Here is a 23,042-nt window from a genome sequence, read left to right as displayed (position 1 = left end):
TAATGGCTACAAGTGCCCTATGAGGAGAATAAATCAAAACTGGAGTAGTTCTGCACAACAACCAGTCAGCTTCTAACTTCGGCTTTTACAGTAAAGCTTTAATAATTGAAAGCTGGAAGCTGATTGGTTGCCATGCACAGCTGCTCCAGTCTTGTGATAAATCTCCATCTGTGGTTATGTGCTCGGTGTAGTTTGCAACGATTAGTCTCAGGTACTTCTGCATTGGAGGGAGGGATGGTGGGAGCCCCGCCCCGCCCCGCCCCGCCCCTGGTAGTCACGCCCTTCTCTCTGTGTATCGGCATGACACAGAAATCCCCCCCCCCCCCCCCCCCCACAGACACCTCATTCCAGAGGAAATCCCATCGCTGTCACCAGCCCCGCCCCTCCTGCCAGCACACATCACGTGGGCCACTAGGGCCAATAGGCATTCAGCGTCCAACAGGTACGAGATTCAAACTGTGCCCGTCTCCAGGAGACCCGATACACAGCCCGGAGACAGGATGGAGCATCGCATCATCGGACCGGGACCGTACCGGGCCACCAAACTGGTGAGGAGGAGAGCGGGGACCGGGGAGGGAGTCTGATCGGTGGGGGGATGGCTGACATTTCACCCTGTACTGTCTGATCTGAGGACAGGAAACTAACTTTTCCGGATGTTCTAATTGTATCCTTCCTCATTACCACCTACAACATCTCTGATTCCTTCACATGCTGACATCATTGTGGATGGTCTGATCGTACAATCATTGGGGGACATCTGATCTAAATATTACATAAACTTGCATGATCAGATCTGTTATAAACCCATCACACACCATACAATCTGATTGTACAATCTCTTACCTATTACAAAGGCTTGTCTGGTTGGATAGTATAGGAAGATGCCATTCTATGACATTGTTTTGGTAAACCTGATTTGGTTGTATGACTATATTGTACCCTAACGCTGGCCATACATGTATAGATTTTTGAACGAGAGTATTCGTACGAAAATTCTTTGAACATTCGATGAATCGACAAATGTCGTTCAAAAATTGTCTTTTGTTTTTAACCACTTTTAAGACCGGAAGATTTTGCTGCTTAATGACCAGACCCTATTTTGCGATTTGGCACTGCATTACTTTAACGTTGCGTGGTCATGCGACCTGTACCCAAACGAAATTGATGTCCTTTTTTCCCCACAAATAGCTTTCTTTTGGTGGTATTTGATCACCTGTGCAATTTTTTTTTTTTAATTGTTTTTTTTTTGCGCTATAAAAAACAAAAAATATTTTTCACTTTCTGCTATATAACATTCCCAAAAAAAAATGTAGAAATCAATAAAGTTTTTTAAAATTGTAGGCCAATTTGTTTTCTGCTACATATTTTTGGTAAAAAAAAAAAAAAATCACAATAAGCATATTCTGATTGGTTTGCACAAAAGTTATTGCGTTTACTAAGTACGGGAAAGATTTGTCTTTTTTTTTTTTTTTGCGGGACTGCGGCATTGCGGCGGACAGATCGGACCCCTAACTGACACTTTTGGGGGGACCAGTGACATTACTACAGTAATCAGTGCTATAAATATGCACTGTTACTGTAATAATGACACTGGCAGGGAAGGGGTTAACCCTGGTGATCAAGGGGTTTAATGTAAGCCTAGGGGAGTGATTCTAACTGTGGGGGGGGGGATGGGCTTGTGAAATAATCACAGAGACATGCAATCCTATATAGCAGAATCACAGGGGCTCTATGATCATTGCAGGCAGAAGGATGGACAGCTATGTTTACATCAGCCGTCCGTCCTTTTTTCTCAGCGGGGAGCAATCGAGAGTGTCAGACGGCCATCGAAGCCACTTGACACACACGCCAGCTTCCCCGCTGACAAGCGGGGGCAGGAGCGTGCCGCCGCTGGTGTACGCTCGCCCCCTAGCTCCTCCCCAGGCAAGTGACGTACCAATGCGTGACTCTGCCTGGGAGAGCCACTCTACCGACGTAAATATAGTGGGGTACACCCTATAAGAAAACGATTGTCCAATTTTCCTCATTGTTTCACAGCAAATCGGAACCAACCAATCGATGAAAATTTTCGTATGACAAAGGCTTTTTTTTAAATTATTTTTATTGTTTCTGATCATGTGCAGTTATTCTTTTCTGATTTTTCTTGTACAAAAATCGTACACTTTAAACGAAAATCATTTTGTTTTTTTTCTGTATGAGAAAAAAGTTTGGTTTGTTACTTTGAGAATTTTCCTACAAAAATTCAGAATCGGCTGTGGAAAGTTGCGTACACCCTATACGAAAATCGTATGAAAATTCTTTGGACGAACTTGTTTGCCCGATTTTGTGTACGGGCCTTTAGGCTCTGTTGACACAACGGCAATGGAGCGCACACGTGTCTTTACGTGTTTCTGCACAGCCAATTAATTTCAACGGGCAGCCATACACGTGAGAAAAGCGCAAAAGGAAATCGCATGACGTTAGCAAGAAGCTTGCGGTTGGTAAGAAGTGATGGCACTGCGGGTCGTCTGCAAAAGAGCTGTTCGTTTCAGGAAAGGAAAGAGCACAACTTTGTGCACGTTCTTGCAACGCACAAATGTGATCGTAGCCTGACTGCCCCCCGTCCTGCCGCCCCCCCCGTCTTCTCTCCTTTTATATGAATCCAGACCTCTGACACTTCTAGGGATGAGGATGGGGGTCCCTTGATAGTTCTTCAAGACCCCCCCCCCCCCACCCCATGCATCGGAAAATGCAGCACATTTTTGCGCCCACCAAATCAAATGCAGGACTATGGGCTGTGCACTGTACTTGATGACATCAGAGGTTCTGCAAGCACCAGAGTGTGTAGGGGGAGAAGCTGGTTTTGTAGCGTGGAGGATCAGGTCAAAATGCTTTGTTCCTTGAGACCTAAATGATCAGATAAAGTGGGACTAAACCCCCATGTATAAGTAGTCCTTATTATAGGCTTATCTATAGGTACAGTAAATATCTCCTAAACATGCACTTACTATTTACTGCGCTCTGAAGGAATGGCATACTCAAGCTTCTTTCAGTGTCACGCGGTAAGCAGCGACTCTGGCAAACATGCCAGGGAGTGATGTCATTGCCAGCTCGGCCATTCATATCCCTTAAGCCCGCGAACCCGGAAAGAAGGCCGGTTGAAGATAAAGGGGTGACAGCGCACCGCTGGAGGGCTTCGTTTTCAGGTCAGTCTGGGCTATGGATACTGGCACACCACGTCTAAGAGTCGGTTCACACTGGGGCGACACGACTCCTTACTACTTCGGGGGCGACTTGTGCATTCCCATGCACCACGACTTCGGAGCTACTTGCAGGGACTTCACATAATGGAAGTCTATGCAAGTCGCTCCGAGGTCGCCCCGAAGTAGTACAGGACCCTTTTTCTAAGTCGGAGCGACTTGTGTCGCTCCTATTAGAATGGGTCCTGTAGCGGTCAATGGACCGCGAGGGAGCGCGACTTGTCAGGCTGCAAAGGAGGACTTTTATTAAGTTCAGCTTTAAACCATACTCCCCCCCCCCCCCCCCTTTTTTTTTTTTTTTTCAGTTTTAAGCCTTCGCTGACGTGGGGTGTAACGCCTAGCTGCTGCACATATGCATTCCTGGTGTACTAAGAGCCAATCACAGCAGTCACAAGATACAGAAGCCACATTGTCTCCCAGACACTGAAGCCCACTTGTAAAGTCCTATTTTTTTTTTTTCTTTTAACCACTTTAGCTCTGGAAGCTTTCCCCCCTTAATGACCAGGCCATTTTTTACGATTCGGCACTGCGTTGCTTTAACTGACAATTGCGCGGTCATGCAACGCCGTATCCAATACAATGTCCTTTTTCCCCACAAATATAGCTTTCTTTTGGTGGTATTTGATCACCTCTGCAGTTTTTCGATTTTACGCTATAAACAAAAAAAGAGCTACAATTTTGAAAAAAAAAACGCCGTATTTTTTTACTTTCTGCTATAAAACATTCCCAATAAAAAAAAAAAAAAAACCTTTTTGTTTTTTTTTAGCAGTTTAGGCCAACTTTTATTCTGCTACATATTTTTGGTAAAAAAGAAATCCCAAAAGGCGTATATTAATTAGTTTGCGCAAAAGTTATAGCGCTTACAAACTACGGGATAGATTTATGGACATTTTTTATTTCTTTCTTTTTTTTTTTTTTTATTAGCAATGGCGGCGATCAGCGATTTTTATCGGGACTGCAACATTGCGGCGGACAGCTCAGACCCATAACTGACATTTTTGACATTTTATGGGGACCAGTGACAAAAATAATATAGTAATCATTGTTAAATAATATGCACTGTTACTGTATAAATGACACTGGGGTGATCAAGGGGTTAACTGTTCCCTTTTGTGCTTACTGTGTGGGGGGGATGGGTTGGACAGAGGCAGAGAGAGATCGGGGATTCAGCTTGGCTGAATCACATGATCTTTCCCTGCCTCTGACAGAAGAATCGCCTGCTTTGTTTACATAAGCAGGCGGCTCTTCTGTCATTCTAGCCTGAAGATCGCGGGAGGCCGGCGGCGATGGAGCCCGCTCCTCCTGTGGTCTGGCTCCCGCTGTGTCTAATCACAGCGGGGGCGCAGCTCCGGTGACGCGCGCGCCGCCGAAACCGTGTGCACATAATCACTTACATCTACGTGATTATGTGCAGCCGAGCCGCCCTGCAGCAGTAAATCTGTGTGGGGCGGTCGGCAAGTGGTTAAAATAACATTTAATACACACCACCTCTGTGTAGTGGTTTTGCACAGGGCAGCCCCCATCCTCCCCTTCTCGGGGTCCCTGGCTGAAGCTCCTGGCCCCTCCCTCCTGTTGAGTGCCCCCACGTCAAACAGCTTGCTATGGGGGCAGCCGAGCTGCAGCTCCGTGTATCCATGCAGTTTGGGCTCCACCCCCCCTCTCTTCTGATTGACTCCAGCTGCTGTCAAACTCAGCTAGCCAATGTCTCCAGCCAATCAGGAGAGAGAGTCCCAGATGGCTGAGGTATTTCATGGACATCACTGGATAAAGAGGGGGCTGCTGCACACAAAGGTTTTTTTTTTTTTTTTTCTTTAAATCTTCGTGCATAAAATGCATGAAGATAAAAAAAAACCTTCTGACTTAACAACCACTTTAAAGGCTTGCCGGGAGGGGGCATTGGGTATTTTTTGCCTGAGCAACTCCATAGGGTTGAAATGCCAAATGCGAATAGGCTGTGCACTCCATCATCCAATCGTGTGCAAGCAAACATCTTATTCATTTATTTATTTTTTTTCATTTTCCTTGCACTTGATTGGATGATGGGAGTGCACAGCCCACTAGCAAATCAACCCTTTGGAGTTGCTCAGGCTTGGGAAGTGAACAGCCTTTTTAGCCTTTAGTAAATCAATCTCCATGAGTTGCATGGTGTTGCTGGTAATAGCCAACAGTTTTCCAATGCTGATTGCTAGACTAATTTAGAGGGTGGACAGAAGTCAAATATGCTGCTGTGCATTTATCAAGAAGCGTGTGTTATATGACTGTTAATGGAAAAGTAGAGCCGGTTCACACTAGGGCGGCTTGAAAGCCGCCAGACTCTGAAGCCGCCCCCTGCAGCGCGACTTCAGCATGGCTTGCAAACGACTTCTTTAATAGAAGTCAATGCAAGCCGCTCCGAAGTCGCCCCCAAGCAGTGCAGGAACCTTTTTCTAAGTTGGAGCGACTTGAGTCGCTCTGATTAGAACTGTTCCATTGCACTGAATGGAGCACGACTTATCAGGCGACTAATTCGCCCCAGTGTGAACTGGCTCGTATGGGAATTAAACAAATAAATAAAAATATGTATGCCACTTTGTTGCAGCTGTCCCAAATCTGCTCTAGGACTAAGAACTGAGCAATCGCATGACCTCTGATTGCTCAGTTTTCGGTTTCCCTTGGAGAAGGGAGCAGTGACTGTCAGTTACCGCTCTCCACTCTACTCCTCCAAAGTGGTGGCCTGGAGAGGAGGCGGGGCCAGCTGTCAATCCTTACAATATGGTCAGGATCCTTCCAGAGCCTGGAGAGGCTCTTCAATGTTAGCTGACAGCTTTAGCCTGCTGTTGCCTCATTCTGGGTCACAGGAGAGCAAAAGTAAGTGCACCCCATGTGACCCCCAAAAAAGCTTTCGCCATGCTTTTAGTTTTAAGGGCATGTGGCTGTGCAGGGGCAGCTGCCAGCAAGACTCACTAGGTTCTTGCCAGTGTTTCTAAATTCTGCCTGCACCCTCTGTACAAATCAATGGCCGGCACCACCACTGTTCTCATATACCCCTTCCATGTGAATAGAGCCTCTGTCCCTGGAAGCAGTGCGTGTCCGAGGTCAGCATTTCTTTCTGCAGAGTTCTGGCTGCAGCTTATCAGTGTCCAGAAGTGGTACTTTGTTGCCTCAGAGCACAGCAAGCTATGCGCCCCAGGGCGCCTGTGAAAATGTAGCCCCATGTTCAGTTCTAATAGGGTGAACTCTCCTACCAACAGCTGAAACCCGCCAGGAAGAAAAGTGTGGCCAAATCTTCCTTTTCATAAGCCGCACTTTGTAATAATAATTGATAATTGTGAAGCCATTCCTGTCTTGTATTTTGTGTAGGACAGGGGCCAGCAACCTTCGGCCCACCACCTTTTATTGTCTGGCCCATCATTGCACGTGATAACTTCATGTGCACCTGGCCCACGGACATTTTAAAGTGATTGACAAAAGGTTCAGTGCCTGTGCTTTATTAATAAAATGCTGTCTGTACCAGATTTCTGAGTGACTCTCGGCGCTCACGTTACTGGCCGGCTCTTCCCTCTCCTGATCAGACAGCTAGAGCGGGAGGGGCTGAGAGTCCCCCGCTGACGTCAGCAGGGAGGGGAGAAGGAAAGAGTTGGTCGGTCACGTGAGCGCTGAGTGGCGCTCCGAAATCGAGTATAGACGGCATTTTATTATTAAAGCACAGGCACTGGGACATTTGTCATTAAACGGGGACATTTGTGTAACAAAGTGGCTTAAAAAGTAGCTGCGTGGGGGGGGGGGGGGGGTTGTGTAATGTAAAAGGATCCAGAAGTGAAGGGGGCTGGTGTAATGTAAAGGGGGTCCAGAGGGGCGGGGACTGTGTAATTTAAAGGGGTCCAGAGGGGCGGGGACTATGTAATGTTAGGGATCCAGAGGTGCAGGGGCTGTGTAATGTAAGGGGGTGCAGAGGTGCAGGGGCTGTGTAATGTAAAGGGGTCCAGAGGTGCAGGGGCTGTGTAATGTAAGGGGGTCCAGAGGTGCAGGGGCTGTGTAATGTAAGGGGGTGCAGAGGACTGTGTAATGTAAAAGGGTCCAGAGGTGCAGGGGCTGTGTAATATTATCTTCATTTATTAGCAAGTGAATGTGACCCTCCATGCATTCACGTACTTTGAATCCGGCCCTTAAGTGGGAAAAGGTTGCTCACCCCTGGTGTAGGATGTAGTGCTCTCATGCTGTATATTGTGGAGTTGATGGAATTCTTGGATGGTGATGTCTGGTTAGTGTTGTAGTGTCTCGTGCTGAACTTTGATCTTTGTGTGGATGTCCAGGGACTTTTGGAGAACGTCGGTGTCATTACATGCGTTTGTTCAGTATGATTATACAGCACATGGTGTTAATGACACTCAGGGCGTCCCACTGCAAGCTACAACCTGTTTAGAGTGCATTGCCAGGCTTGTCTGAGTATAGTGCACAGGAGAAGGGGTTTGGTGTATTATTTTTTTTTTCCTTTATTTTTTAAGTTCGGCGTTTTTTATTCTTGTGTTTAGGTGAATGGAGAAACCAGCATCGTTCAAGTGCAGCATTCACACCTGCATTTGGTTTATTTAACCCCTTCATATTGAAGGGTAATCTAAATAATCCTAATGCCAGAACAGTTTTGCAAGTTGCCATGTGTTAGTAAACCTGTACATATCATTACAACTACTTAGTGAATCCAGGTGGATTATACCTCCTTTTTTTTTTTTCCAGACAAATTGGGTTTTCATTTGGTGATAGTAATAGATCTCACCTGATATTATTTTTAATCGCAGGAAAACTGGTCCAAAGTAGTAATAGCTGTATATTTTTTGCTATTACCATAACCTACCACCAAAACAACAGCTCAAAATAAATCCTCCTGCTCCTGATGATTGCGGTGTTACCAGATATGTGTATGCTCTTTGTTGTTTGTACCTGTAATAGGGCCCAGAATCCAATGGTGCACGTTTTGCCTTTTTATTCTACTTAAAACACACTGGGCTCTATTCATTAAACAAATTGCATTTGGTATTTAGGTGTCTGGACACCTTTTTCCGCCCCCGATGAAGGCGCTCGCTGAATGATAGCGCCACTGCCTCCCGCCGCTAAATAAGCCAAGACGCAGGGCCATCCAATTTTTCACCGGGTGACCAAGCCCCCTTATGACCTTTATCGACCCGAGCATGCTGTACCCCATATTCATTCCCATGGGGGGGCAGATTCTGATAAGCCCCTTGCCAGCAGACCCTTGCAACCACCGGGCCAGGGTTGTGTGGAATGGGCCCTTGTCCTCATCAACATGGAGACCTAGCGATAGCACCCCCCCCCCTCCAATGTAGAGGGCATGTGGGCTGGTATGGTTTGCTTGTAAACCCCCCCTCCCTCTTTTTCTGGCCTCCCAGACTGCATGCTTGTATAAGGGTCCTGTTTGGATTTTGGGGGGTACCCCACGCCATTTTTGTTTTTCAATTTTGGTATGGGATTTCCCTTTTAAAATCCATCCCAGACCTGAAGACCTTGGCATGGATTAGGGGGTGGCCCACACTGTATTGTTTACACACACACACACACACACACTCACAAAAGTGAGTACACCCCTAACCTTTTTGTTAATATTTGATTATATCTTTTCATGTGACAACGCTGAAGAAATGACACTTTGCTACAATGTAAAGTAGTGAGTGTACAGCTTGTATAACAGTGTAAATTTGCTGTCCCCTCAAAATAACTCAACACACAGCCATTAATGTCTAAACTACTGGCAATAAAAGTGAGTACACCCCTAAGTCAAAATGTCTAAATTGGGAAATTTTCCCTCCCTGGTGTTGTATAACTTGTTAGTGTTACAAGGTCTCAGGTGTGAATGGGCAGAAGGTGTGTTTAAATTTGATGTTATCGCTCTCACTCTCTCATACTGGTCACTGGAAGTTCAACATGGCACCTCATAGCAAAAAACTCTCTGAGGATCTGAAAAAAAGAATGATTGCTCTACACAAAGATGGCTTAGGGTATACGATAGGGATGTACCGAATATTCGGCGGCCGAACATTATTCGGCCGAAAATAGAAAAAATAGCACTTTCGGTATTCGGCCGAATAAGTCAAAAGGCCGAATAATTTTGTGCCGAACAATAGGGCTGAACGATAGTCGATATGATATCGACTATCGTTCTGTGGCCGTAGGCGATATTCATATCGCCGAGGTCACGATATTTACAGGGGGAAGGGACTCGGAGGAGGACAGGAGGACTCACAGACTTCCGTGAAGCCGGGACACTTCAGCGGTGAGCATACATTACATTACTCACTCGTGCACTGCAGCCCGCCCCACACATTCAGTGAGTCTTACTCTCCTCCCTAGTTTTTTCAATGGCACATTCAGGAAGCCAATCACGCCGTGATTAGCTGCACGGCGAACCAATCACGCGTGCCTGCACACCTGATTGGTTCCGCTGTGCCGCTACTCACGGCGTGATTGGCTTCCTGAATGTGCCATTTGAAAAAACTAGGGAGGAGAGTAAGACTCACTGAATGTGTGGGGCGGGCTGCAGTGCACGAGTGAGTAATGTATGTATGCGGCTGTGCTCCTTTCCAGGTTCCTACTACCACCACTATGAGAGACTGTATAATCTGATCGAGTCCACACTGACACTGACTGACTGTCACTGAGTAATTGATGTTACCACATTAACCCTGACCTGCCCAGTGCCCTGTATCTGCAATTCAAATTTACAAGGCTGCCTGCATGCTTCCTGATTTCCATTCCCAGCATCCTTCCCAATCCCTACAGTGTCACTAACATTAACCCTATGGTAAAAGGCTGCAGTGTGCACTGAATCCCATTCCCTACAGTAACATTTAGGGAGAGAGAGAGACATGAGAGGACAAGAGAGAGAGAGTGAGAGGACAAGAGAGAGAGAGACACACGAGAGGACAAGAGAGAGGACAAAAAATTGGCAAAATAAATGGAAAAAATGCGAAACACCGCGTTCGGTATTCGGCCTTCGGCCAAACATTTCATTATTATTCGGCTTCGGCTTCGGCCAAGAATTTCATTTCGGTGCATCCCTAGTATACGAAGATTTCTAAGATAGATGTATTTCTAAATAGATGTATTTTTTTTTTTTTTTTTTTTTTTTTTTCAGATCCTCAGTTTTTTTGCCATGAGGTGCCATGTTGAACCGTCAGTGACCAGTTTGAGAGAGTGCGAGCGATAACACCAAATTTTAACAGCTGCTCCCCATTCACACCTGAGACCTTAACACTAACATGTCACATGACACCAGGGAGGGAAAGTGGCTAATTGGGCCCATTTAGACATTATCACTTAGGGGTGTACTCACTTTTGTTGCCAGCAGTTTACACATTAATGGCTGTGTTGTTATTTTGAGGGGACAGCAAATATACACTGTTAGTCTCCATTCACACTAGTACGACTTCGGGGCGACCTGGAGCGACTTGCATAGACATTCATTTTATGAAGTCCGTGCAAGTCGCGCTGCACGCGACTTCACAGGTCACCCCCTAGTCGGATCCGACATAGTGTGAACGGAGTCTTATACAAGCTGTACACTCACTACTTTACATTGTAGCAAAGTGTCATTTCTTCAGTGTTGTCACATTAAAAGATATAATAAAATACTTGCAAAAATGTGAGGGGTGTACTCACTTTTGTGAGATGGTGTGTGTGTGTGTGTGTGTGTATATATACATACTATATGCTGGCAATTTTTTTGTTTACGTTCAGCTGGCAGCTGACGACTCCTCGCCCGCTCCTTGACTAGCTATTTACTACTGTTTGTGAAGGATGCTGGCTACCGCCAGAGTAAAATTACTTCAAGCTTTCACTACTAAAATACTGCATCACTTCATAAAATAGCACATGTGGTACTTTAGTAGAGTTGTTAGTGAGTTGAAAAATGTTTTGAACACGCTGTGCGGTATCTTACAACATACTCGGATGCGGTAAGATATCGCTTTGTGAAAAGAGCCCAATGGCACTGAACCCATGTTTTTAAAAAGGCATGTGGTTGTTTTTTTATTTTTTTACCCAAAGTACACTGACCCTATCTTTGACCCTAACACTAATTTACATTGAACGCTGATCTACCTATTTTATCTGTATTATTATTTTTCACACAATTGTTTTGTTAACCTTTTTCCAAGAAGAGAAACACAGGGCTGCACAGTGACTGATCACTGGGATAGCCAATCAGAGGCTATCACAGCGATCAGGTGACCCACACGCTCCCAGCACAAACCTGGGAACATGAGCGATGACTGCTCTAGCAAAAAATCAGCTGTGTGTCTGCCTTATGGTACACACACTACAACTTTCAGCCATTGAATGTGGCTGGTTGCCCAGACCCAAATGCTTGGACCGTTCCAGGTGTTCGTAGAACCTATTGGTGGCAGCACGTTGGATTCATCGGTTTTGTTCATTTGTTAGCTGCTTGAAATTGTCTGCACAAAGCTGAGTTTTATCTTTGTAAAAGAAAAATGTGCTGGAATCAGTAAGTTGAAAAGTTGAAAGAAGTTTCTCTAAATCGGCCTTTTTCAACTTGGTTGCCTTCAGGTTTCTTCAGGGGTGCCGTGGCAAAATGTCGAAAAAAATTTGCCCAAAATTGTTTATAAAAGTCAACAGGTGGATCAATCCTGTGTTTAGTTTCACAAAGCCACAGGTTTTCATTGTGCATCGTTACAACCTTCCTGCCGTTGGCATCCTAACATCCAATGATCTCATCGGTTGATCAGGAGGTCTGCACAGCCTCCTTGTTTGATCCTCCTCTGTCCCACTTCATCAGCACTGGGGTCACATTAGCTGTGTGAGAGAGAGGGAGAAATTCAGGGAGAAGAGAAACATTGGCATACTAGTCAGTACCAGTGTGCAAAGGTGTATTTGCTTTGGAAGAATAAACCACCTCTAACGATTGATGGCCCATGCGTGTGACTGTTGCTGTGTTACATAAAACTTGTTTTAGTTTTACCATTTTTATATCGGGATGCCTTGAGATTGTACATCATTTTAAAGGGTGCCATGACTGAAAAGTTGAGAAACCTTTCTCTAAATGAATCAGCACAAGGTTGTTAAAAATACAGACAGAAGAACTTTATATAGCAGTACATGTGATCTGTGTATCACCCACCAGGGGAAGCTTTACAAGCCACAGAACTTTAGAAATGATTGCCCTGACTATCCTTCAAACACACCCAATATACAAACAAGAGTGACCCTTGGAAGAAACGTCATCTGTCACTGATATCTGACAGTCTGTATATATACACATCCATAGGATGTGCTTTCAGGTCTGCCATTAGACAGAGTGTATATATGAAGGATATAAACAATGTTATTGGAAAGGTAAACCAGGCTCATTTGTAATCCTTTAGACCCATAAATATTAGTTCTTAGACTAATGTATGTATGTAAGTGCCGTACCATTCACATCACAGCCCCGCTTGCAATCGCACCCCTCCACATCATAGCCTGCCACTCCCCCCCCCCCCCCCCCCCCAATATTAATGTTCCCACCAAAGACAGTCCTTCCTACCTTAACACAGCAAGGCAGAAGGCACAGCCGGGTGGATTCCTCTTCTGTATGTTTTTGCTGCTGTTAAACTCACAGCAGGGAAGAGGGCGGGCGATGCAGAAGGTCGGCATTGAGGGCGGGAGCTGACCAACTCTTCTTCATAATAAGCGGAAGGTTGGACAGCTCAAACTCCTCGTGTAGACCTGACAGCTCCCACTCCTCGTGTAGACCTGCTATATCTCCCATCCTCTTTCCTTCTGTGAGCTTAACCACTTCTGGACCAGAAGGTTTTACCCCCCCCTCCCTTAATGGCCAGGCCATTTTTCGCAATTTGGCACTGTGTGACTTTAACTGGTAATTGCGCAGTCATGTAACTCTGTACCCAAACAAAATTTGTCCTTTTACTTTCTGACTGCCTATCTCATTTCTTGATGTGCTGAAATGGCAGGGCAGTACAACCCCACCGTTCCCCCGAATTACCCCTTTTTGGAAAGTAGATACCTCAAGGAATTTCCTGAGAGGCATGTTGATCCCATTGAATATTTTTTTTTTTTTTTTTTTTGTCACAGGTGTTTGAAAAATGACTTTTCTCTTACGTCCTCCGACAGTCGCCGCCTCTTCATATTCGTCACATATGGGGTATTAGACTTTGCTCCGAAGGAGTAGCTAGGCAACAGAATATGTTAACATTAAAGCTTTTAACATATCCCACCCTCAAGGGGTGGTCCCCTCAGTCAATACCCTCCTACTTCCTGCAACCATATCTCAGTTTCAATGTCTAGCTTGTCAGGAGTGGCTGACTCTCTCTGTGCTGGGGCTTTGTGCCCCAGACTCTTTCTTCTTTTTTGATTTTTTTGTTTGAGTTTTCTCTCTACCTTTACTTAGCTGTTCTTTTTGTCAGCTTTAGTTAGTTCTTCGGATGAAGAGGATCATGCGGACTGGGTCTCGGGCTGATCCCCCTGGTCGCAGGTCGTGGGTCAGTGGCTTCCCAGCCTGCCATCGAGCGTTCAGCCAGGTAACGCTCCTGGCACAGTGAACGACCCATCCCTGTTCGGTGCAGGGATGATTGGTGAGGTGGCTACCTCACTGGACGCTGTGCGGTTTCTTAACCCCCATTCTGTGCGTCTTGTATGCGACTCTCCCTGCCTCATGTGCAGCGGCTTGTTCGCCTGTGCGGGTCCCCCACGCCATTAAGAGGTAAGTGTATCTATGTGGGGACCTGTCTGTCTGGGGGGGTGTCAGTCTGGGACTGTGTAACCTGCCTCTATTCACACTGTTTGTCTCCCTATCTCTCGGCTGCATGCTGTGGGCTGCAAGGGGGGGGGGGGGGAGCTGTGTGACACTGTGTGTGTCAGCCTTGTCAGTGTGAGAAGCTGTGTGCTGTGGGGCATGTTTTGTGGCATGTTTGGGCATTATACAGCGATCGCTGCGGCGATCTGCAATGTTTTTTTTATATACAGACATGTGTGCATTACTGTACTGTGGAGCGGCGGTTTCGGCGCCAAACGGCGCCATTTTGCCTACACTCGCTCCGGCCGCATGTTCTACATGCATGGCGACCATTTTCTTGTAGCCTCCCATAGGCTTTCATAGAGCGCCCTGGCAGCATCACTTCCTCTTCTCCAGGAACACCGATCGAGGCAGCAGCAGCGGCGAGGGTCTCCTCAGGTTATATCCTTCCTATCCATTGCCTGTGTCAGTTTTATTGTCCCTGTGGGGGTCTCATTGTGCTTGTGTGTGGTGCGGTGGGCTGCGCGTTAAAGGGGCAGTTAACCCTTTATTATCCGGCTTTGTTATAGGGGCAATGGATTCTCAGGAGGGCAAATTTCCTACCGCCTTGGTGGAAAGCCAGGGGACCGCTGTTTCCCTCCCCATGGGGGGATTTAGCCACTATTGTGGCTGGCCTTGCTGCTCAGGTGCAGATGCTGGTGGCTGCTCAATCTACTAAAAGACCCAAAGTTGCTCCTTCCTCTGATTCTGAGGGTGAAGGTGATGGGGTTGTTATGGCGGGGGCCTCCTTATCGGGGTCCCGCTCCTCCCTGGATCTAGTGGGGTCCGAGGTGGAGGCTGAAGTTGAAGGGGTTGATAATTCTCCCCCTGGCTCGCCTGAAGAGCTTGCAATCATGGATGAATTGATTGCTTCCATAAAACAAACGCTGCGTTTGCAGGATGAAGTGTGTCCCCCCGCTGCCTTGGCGGCTTATGGGACGCAGAGAAAACGCAGGGCGCCGCAGGTTTTTCCCTGCAATGATGATTTTCAGCGCGCTGTTAAGGAACAATGGCGCAATCTGCGCAAACCTTTTGCTGTACCAAGTAGGTTCAAGCTGCGTTATCCTTTCTCGCCTTCCACTGATGAAAGGTGGTGTGTGCCACCCCCAGTGGATCACGCAATTGCGGTTTTAAACAAATCCACTGCGATTCCTGCAGAGGATTCCCCTGTGTTCCGTGATGCCACGGATAGGAGATTGGAGTCTCTTGCCCGTCATACTTATTCTGTTACGGGTTCTATGCTTAAGGCTCTGTTTGCCTCTCTCATGGCGGCCCAGGCGGTCGCAAGTTGGACGCAGATGCTTAGGCGCGTCCTAGTGGCCGATTCGGCCTCGCCGGCGACCCTGGATATGGTGGATCAAATCCACCAGGGTGTCATCTATCTGTGTGATGCGGACTTGGACCTAGTCCCGTTGGCTGCACGTGTGCACAGCGTGGCGGTGTTGTCTCGCCGCCTGGTTTGGTTGAAATGTTGGTCGGTGGACCAGTCTTCACGTAAGACCTTAGCCAATCTGCCTTATGATGGGTCTCGCCTTTTTGGGGAGTCCTTGGATGTGTTGATTAAGGGGATCACCGGAGGTAAGAGCACTCTCTTGTCCCATTTCCCCAAGGCTAAGGGGGCTTCTGGGAAGAAGCATGCTAATTTTCGGCCCCCTCAGGGGTCCTTTCGTGCCTTTCAGTCGCACTACAAGGGCAAACCGTTCAAAGGTCAAGGCTCTCAGAAGAAGCCCTGGTCTGGAAAACAGAAGTCCGGTCAATCCGGATCCGCAGCCCATAACAGTGCGGCCTGAAGGGGCGCCCTCACCCAGTTTTGGGGTGGGGGGACGCTTGCTCGGTTTTCTTCAGCCCTGGTTGGCCCGCGTGCGGGACAGATGGGTTCAGGAGATCGTTCGATCTGGTTACAAGATCGAGTTTCTCTCTCGGCCGGAGAGCAGATTTTTTCCCTCAAATCTTCAACAGTCTCCAGAGCGTTTGCGGGACCTGCACCTGGCGGTGCGGGACCTGAGGGCTCAGGGAGTGGTAGCTCCGGTGCCTCATCGGGACAGATTTCGGGGGTTTTATTCCAATCTGTTCACCGTGCCCAGAAAGGAGGGCAAGGTTCGTCCAATTCTGGACTTGAAGGCTCTGAACCGCTCTCTGCGGGTTCGCAAGTTCCGCATGGAATCCCTGCGGTCGGTGGTGGCTGCCCTGGTTCCGGGGGAATTCATGGCCTCCATCGATTTGAAGGATGCGTATCTTCACATCCCCATTTTCGAGGGTCACCAGAGGTACCTTCGATTTGCCATTGCGGAGGATCACTACCAGTTCGTGGCGTTGCCTTTTGGTCTCGCCTCGGCTCCGCGGGTCTTCGCCAAGGTGCTTGCACCGGTTCTGGCATTATTGAGGGCCCAGGGCATTTCTGTCCTGGGGTATCTGGACGACATTCTGGTTCGGTCTGCGACCAGCCAGGGTCTGGAGAAGGACCTGTCTGTCACGATGCAAACTCTGCAGGAGTTTGGTTGGACGATAAATTTTCCCAAGTCGACACTGAGTCCGTCGGTTCGTCTTCCCTACCTGGGAATGATTCTGGACTCGGTGCAGGCGAAGGTCTTCCTGCCGGAAGACAAACTCAGAACTCTTCAGGAGGAAGTCAGGTCCCTCAGGGACGTTCCGCACTCGTCTCTGCGGACGTGCATGAGATGTCTGGGATTGATGGTCTCGGCCTTCGAGGCGATTCCCTTCGCCCAGTTTCACACGCGGGGTCTCCAAGCGGAGATCCTGTCCATGTGGGACGGGCGACCTCAATCTCTGGATCTTCAAATCTCGTTGAGTCATCGCACCAGAAGAGACCTTCTGTGGTGGCTCCAGTCCCCGATGGTGTCCGGGGGCAAGTCGTTTCGTCCTATCTCATGGACGGTGACCACCACGGATGCCAGCCTGTCGGGCTGGGGTGGTGTTCTGGGCGTTCTGTCCGCCCAGGGAACTTGGTTGGAGGGGGAGTCTTCCCTTCCAAACAACATTCTGGAATTGCGTGCGATAAGTCTCTGTCTTCATCGCTGGACGGACCGGCTGCAGGGCTGCCCGGTTCGGGTGCAGACGGACAATGCCACGGCGGTGGCCTACATCAACCACCAAGGGGGCACTAGGAGTGCCCGAGCGGCTCCAGAAGTGGCCGACATCCTGTCTTGGGCCGAGACTCATGTCCCGTCGATAACGGCGGTTCACATTCCGGGGGTGGAGAACTGGCAGGCGGACTATCTGAGTCGCCAGACCCTGGATCAGGGGGAATGGTCTCTCCACCCGGCTGTCTTCCAGATGTTGTGCGCGAAGTGGGGTCTTCCGGATGTGGACCTATTCGCGTCTCGTCTCAACAACAAGGTGAGAAGGTTCGTGGCAAGGACGCGCGACCCTCGGGCAGACGCGTCGGACGCGTTAGTGGCCACGTGGCATCAGCACAAGCTGATGTACGCCTTTCCACCGATTCAGTTGCTGTCCAGGTTCCTTCGCAGGTTACACTCGGAACGCAGCACGGTGATTCTTATGGCACCGGACTGGCCTCGCCGGTCCTGGTACGCAGACCTCGTGAATCTGGCGGTCGACGCCCCGTGGCGTCTGCCTCTTCGAGACGATCTCCTGTCTCAAGGACCTATATACCATCCTGCTTTACAGTCGCTGGCTTTGACGGCCTGGCTGTTGAGACCGAGGTCCTGAAGGAGAAGGGTCTCTCCCCAGAGGTCGTTCATACTTTGATCAACGCGAGGAAGTCTTCCTCGGGGAAGGTTTATTACCGTACTTGGAAGGCCTATTTTGCCTGGTGTGAGTCCAGGGGGTTTTCACCCCGCACGTACTCGGTTTCCCGAGTGCTGTCCTTCCTTCAAACGGGTGTCGATCAGCGTTTGGCGCTGGCTACGATAAAGGGTCGGGTGTCTGCGCTGGCCGTTCTGTTTCAACGTCCCATGGCTTCCAACTCCTTGGTTGGCACTTTTGTTCAGGGTGTGCGGCATCTGGTTCCTCCTAGGAGGGATCCTTTGCCCCCTTGGGACTTGAATCTCGTTCTGTCTGTGTTGCAACGTGCTCCTTTTGAACAGATCAGGGAGATCTCGTTGTCCATGTTGTCCAAAAAGGTCGCCTTTTTGGTGGCGATCACTTCGGCTCGCAGAGTGTCGGAGCTGGCAGCTTTGTCCTGCAAGTCTCCGTATCTGGTTGTTCATTTGGATAAGGTGGTCTTGCGACCTAATCCTTCTTTTCTTCCGAAACGAGTTTCGGAATTCCATCTTAATGAGGATATTGTCTTGCCTTCGCTGTGCGCGAAGCCTAAACATCCAAAGGAGGTGAGATTACATTCTCTGGATGTTGTTCGGGCGGTAAGGGTTTACCTTAAATCGACTGAGTCTTTTCGAAAGACGGATTCCTTGTTTGTTCTTCCAGAGGGTCCTCGGAAGGGCATGGCGGCGTCGGCCTCTACCATCGCCAAATGGATCAGGCAGACCATTGAACAGGCCTATGCTTTGCAGGGGAAGGTTCCCCCTGTGCCTGTGAAGGCGCACTCTACTAGATCTCTGAGTACGTCTTGGGCCTGTCGTCATGGGGCTTCTGTAGCCCAGGTGTGTAAGGCGGCGACTTGGTCGACCGTGCACACTTTCACAATATTCTACAAAGTAGATGTTCAGGCATCTGCGGATGATTCCTTTGGCCGCAAGGTTCTTAGTGCGGCGATTCCCTAGGGTCCCTTGTGGGGACCTCTGGCTGTTGGGATAAGTTTTTTTATCCCCTGGTTATTTGTCTTTTCCTGGGTTGTTGATCCTGTTGAGCACCTGTTTTTTCCTGTTGCCCAGCTGGGTTCCTTCCTTTGGTAAGGTTCCTTTCTTTGATGCGGAGACTGCGTTGCCTTTTCTGCGCGGATGCGTTTCCCACCCCTCATGTTTGCACTGCTTTGGGACGTCCCCATATGTGACGAATATGAAGAGGCGGCGACTGTCGGAGGACGTAAGAGAAAACGGAATTTTTGTAAAATCTTACCTGTAAAATTCCTTTCTCTGAGTCCTCCGACAGTCGCCGCCCCCGCCCCTCTTTTAGGGTTTGGTTGTATACTCTACTGCTATTCCACTAAAACTGAGATATGGTTGCAGGAAGTAGGAGGGTATTGACTGAGGGGACCACCCCTTGAGGGTGGGATATGTTAAAAGCTTTAATGTTAACATATTCTGTTGCCTAGCTACTCCTTCGGAGCAAAGTCTAATACTCCATATGTGACGAATATGAAGAGGCGGCGACTGTCGGAGGACTCAGAGAAAGGAATTTTACAGGTAAGATTTTACAAAAATTCCGTTTTTTTTTTTTTTTTTTTTTTTTAAATATGGCTATATGTGGAATTACACCACAAAATAGTGGTAGAGTATGAGGGATACCCTGTGTGTGTGAGACTTTTTTTTTTTTTTTTGGGCAGTCTAGGCGGGTACAGGACCTTGAAAACCAATCACTGCCTTTAGGCTTTCTAAGGACGTAAATTGTTGATTTCACTCCTTGCTACCTATCACAGTTTCAGAAGCCATGAAATGCCAAGATGGCACAACCTCCCCCCTCCCAAAATGGAAGGCAAGGTGTGTCCAACCCTGGACCCAAAGAAACTGAATTGCTTCGTGCGAGTTCAGAAAATCATGATGGAATCCATTCGCACGGTGGTGGCTTCCCTAGACATCAAAGATGCCTACCATCACATTCCGATATGTGTAGGACATCAACGGTTTCTCAGTTTTTGCTGTCGGAGAGGATCACTATCAGTTTGCGGCGTTACCCTTTGGTCTCGCCTCTGCTCCTCGGGTCTTCACAAAGGTGTTGGCTCCAGTCCTGGCGTTATGCCAGCGGGGGATATTGGTCTTCGGTTACCTGGACGATCTACTACTCCGTGCAAAGTCTCCCACGGTGCTGGTGACAAACTTGGAGATCTAGAGATTCTGAGCCTTCAGATGTCATCCCTGGTTCCTTCCATGAGACTGGACTATCTGGGCCTGACTTTGGATTCGTCCTTAGCCAGGGTGTTTCTTCTCTGGAAAAACTTCAAAAGCTCTAGACTGCGATTCAGCTATTGCTGTCCAGCAAATGGTCCTCCCTTCGAACTTGTATGAGAGTTCTGGGACTGATGGTGTCGTCCTTCGAGGCAGTCACTTTCGCTCAATTCCACACGAGAATCCTCCAGAAGGAAATCCTTCTCAAATGGAACAAAGATTCAAATTCCCTGGACAACCAGATCCAGCTGAGCCAGGGGACCAGGGGGTCCCTGATTTGGTGGCTACGGTCCCCGACGCTCAATCTAGGAAAACCCTTTCTCCCCTATATTGGGCAGTGATCACCACCGATGCCAGTCTGTCCAGGTGGGGAGGTTTTCTAGGCAAGCTTTTTGCTCAAGGGGTCTAGTCTCTGATTGGTAACCTGGATTCCTCCAATGTTCTGGAGATGAGAGCGATCAAGCTTTGCCTAGTCCACTGGATGGAGTACCTTCAAGGCTGTCAAGTGCGCATTCAATCGGACAATGTCACGGCTGTGGCTTATGTCAATCACCAAGGGAGCACCAAGAGTGTCCTTGTGGCCTTGGAGGTGGCGAGCATCCTTCGATGGGCGGAACGCTCTGTTCCAGATCTTTCCGCCGTTCACATTCCAGGAGTGGAAAATTGGCAGGCGGATTATCTCAGTTGGCAGACCTTGGATCCAGGGGGGTGGTCTCTCCACCCGGAGGTGCTCCAGCAGTTGTGCCTCTGTTGGGGCATTCCAGAAGTAGCTCTATTGGCGTCTCGGATTAACAGAAAAGTGCAGAGGTTTGTGGTCCGATCTCGGTACCCTCTGGCAGATGCCACAGATGCGCTGGTGGCTCCTTGGGGTCAGTATCAGCTTATGTATGCCTTTTCCCCCCTCTCAAGTTGCTGCCAAGACTTCTTCGCAGGATCGAGGCGGAAGGGATTCCGTCATCCTTGTGCCTCTGGACTGGCCTTGCCGAGCTTGGTACGCTGACCTGGTCAGGCTAGTCTCAGACGTTCCTTGGAGACTTCCTCTCAGGGAGGATCTACTGTCTCAAGAGCTGATCTTCCATCCTACTTTACAGTCCCTGGCTTTGATGGCTTGGCTGCTGAAGGACAGGGGATTGTCTGCTTCAATGATTCCTACTCTGCTTAAAGCGAGAAAAGCGACTTCTAGAAACATCTATCATCCTACATGGAAGTCGTATATTGGGGTTTCCCCTCGCTCTAACTCGGTGGCTCGGATCTTGGCCTTCCTTCAACGGAGAGTTGATCAAAAATTGGCCTTGAGTACTATCAAGGGTCGTGTCTCGGCCTCAGATATTTTCTTCCAGAGGCCACTAGCCACCCATTCCCTGGTGCCTAACTTTATCCAGAGGGTGTGACACTTGCCACCGCCGGTGCGAACTCATTTGCCACCTTGGGACCTTAATTTGGTGCTGTCTGTTCTCCAGAAGCCTCCCTTTGAAAATATTCTGGGGATTCCCCTGCTTACCTTATCCCAGAAGGTGGCCTTCTTGGTGGCTATTACTTCTGCGCGCAGGGTGTCAGAACTTGCGGCGTCCTGTCGTTCTCCCTATCTGGTTGTTCACAGGGATAAATTGGTGCTTCCTCTGCATCTGTCCTTCATTCTGAAGGTGATTTCCAATTTCCACGTAAATGAGGACATTGTGTTGCCCTCCTTGTGTCCTAAGCCTCGTATCTGCTTCCCGAGACTCCGGTACCATCTTTTTGGTCCATTGACTGTTTAGAATGGATCTGATAGCTTAACCCCTTACATTCAATGATCTTTGATCGGAGTAAATAGCATAATCTTCTGTCTTCTTTTGAAGATAAAAGAAAAAAGTGGAGAAACTCTCCACAGTGACCATCACCTTTAAGACACTGGCAAAAAAACGGAGGTACTTCCTGTGTGGAGGGGGTTGTATAGGGGGGGGATTAATTCTGATTTTGGTTGCCAGTGTCCTTCACCTAAAGGTGGCTATCTTACCCATGCGTTATAATTTATGGCTCTGTATCTTGTGATATACGAAACTAAATTTAGACAGTGTTCATATGTCTCATTCCATCACATATCAATAGCAATATTCCCATTGCACACATTTCTGCATTAGGCTAAGGAATATTGGGTGCTGCTGCAATAGCCAGCTGGAGACTGAAAACTTGACAGCTCAATGTACATATTTGCCAGCACACCATGGATCGTCATAGAACGTCCAAAGGCTTATTCATAGCAATCACTTGCAGGACCCCTTCATCAGGCATGTGATATGGGATGTCATGCTTGCCCCTTTCACACTTGCGCGACTTGTCCTGCTTTTTGGGACTGCAAAGTCGCATGAAAAGTTATACCCTGCTAGTTGCAATGAGTACCATTTCATATCTGTGCGACTTCAAAGTAGTCCCTGCTTTGATGTGGCTTGTGGTCCATAGACCTCAAGATTACACAGGCATTGCTTCAAGTCGCGTGACTTTCAGGTTGTACAGGTGTGAAAGGGGCCTCCATCATCACATATGCCAAAATTAGGAGAGTCATTCATCATTCCAGGACAGTGGGCGTAGCCATGAAAATCATTACTTTACACGTCAACAGCCAAATGCACTTCTAGAGCCACTGGTTTATAGTGCAAATATAGTCTAGTGTTATAGAGCCATTTATTCAAAACTCCTTTCACTTGTTTCAGGCTTTTTGACCACCATCAATGCCATATATAGAAACCATGGCTTCTATAGAGTAGGGTTAAGGTCCTAATGGGGAAGATTTACTTAAACTGGAGCACACATAATCTGGTGCAGCTCTGCATGGTAGCCAATCAGCTTCTAACTTCAGCTTGTTCAATTAAGTAGGGCTGAAACAACTAATCGATTATGAAAATAATTGTTCACTATTTTCATAATCAATTAGTTGGTCAGCCGATTACTTGGCCTGCATACAGAATGCATTATTTAGGGTTCGTACGGTCATGAAAATCCTGGAAAAGTCATGGGATTTTGACATGACACTTTCCAGGCCTGGGAAAGTCATGGAAAATG

The 23,042-nt window shown here is 48.0% G+C and overlaps 1 protein-coding gene across 1 annotated transcript in view; it reads left to right on the top strand.

The window, feature by feature from the left end:
• Positions 1–497: 497 nt before the first annotated feature.
• The window catches only part of DEPDC1B (DEP domain containing 1B), a 113,798-nt gene continuing 91,253 nt past the window's right edge, over positions 498–23,042 (top strand). Inside the window, exon 1 of the mRNA XM_082255324.1 lies at positions 498–548. Coding sequence (XP_082111450.1) covers positions 501–548 — 48 coding nt within the window. The 5' untranslated portion in view covers positions 498–500. The remainder of the gene's footprint in view (positions 549–23,042) is intronic.

This window comes from Pelophylax lessonae (assembly GCF_965119305.1).
Source record: "Pelophylax lessonae genome assembly, chromosome: 1".
Lineage (NCBI taxonomy): Eukaryota > Metazoa > Chordata > Amphibia > Anura > Ranidae > Pelophylax > Pelophylax lessonae.
This window is presented reverse-complemented; position numbering and strand designations above follow the sequence as displayed.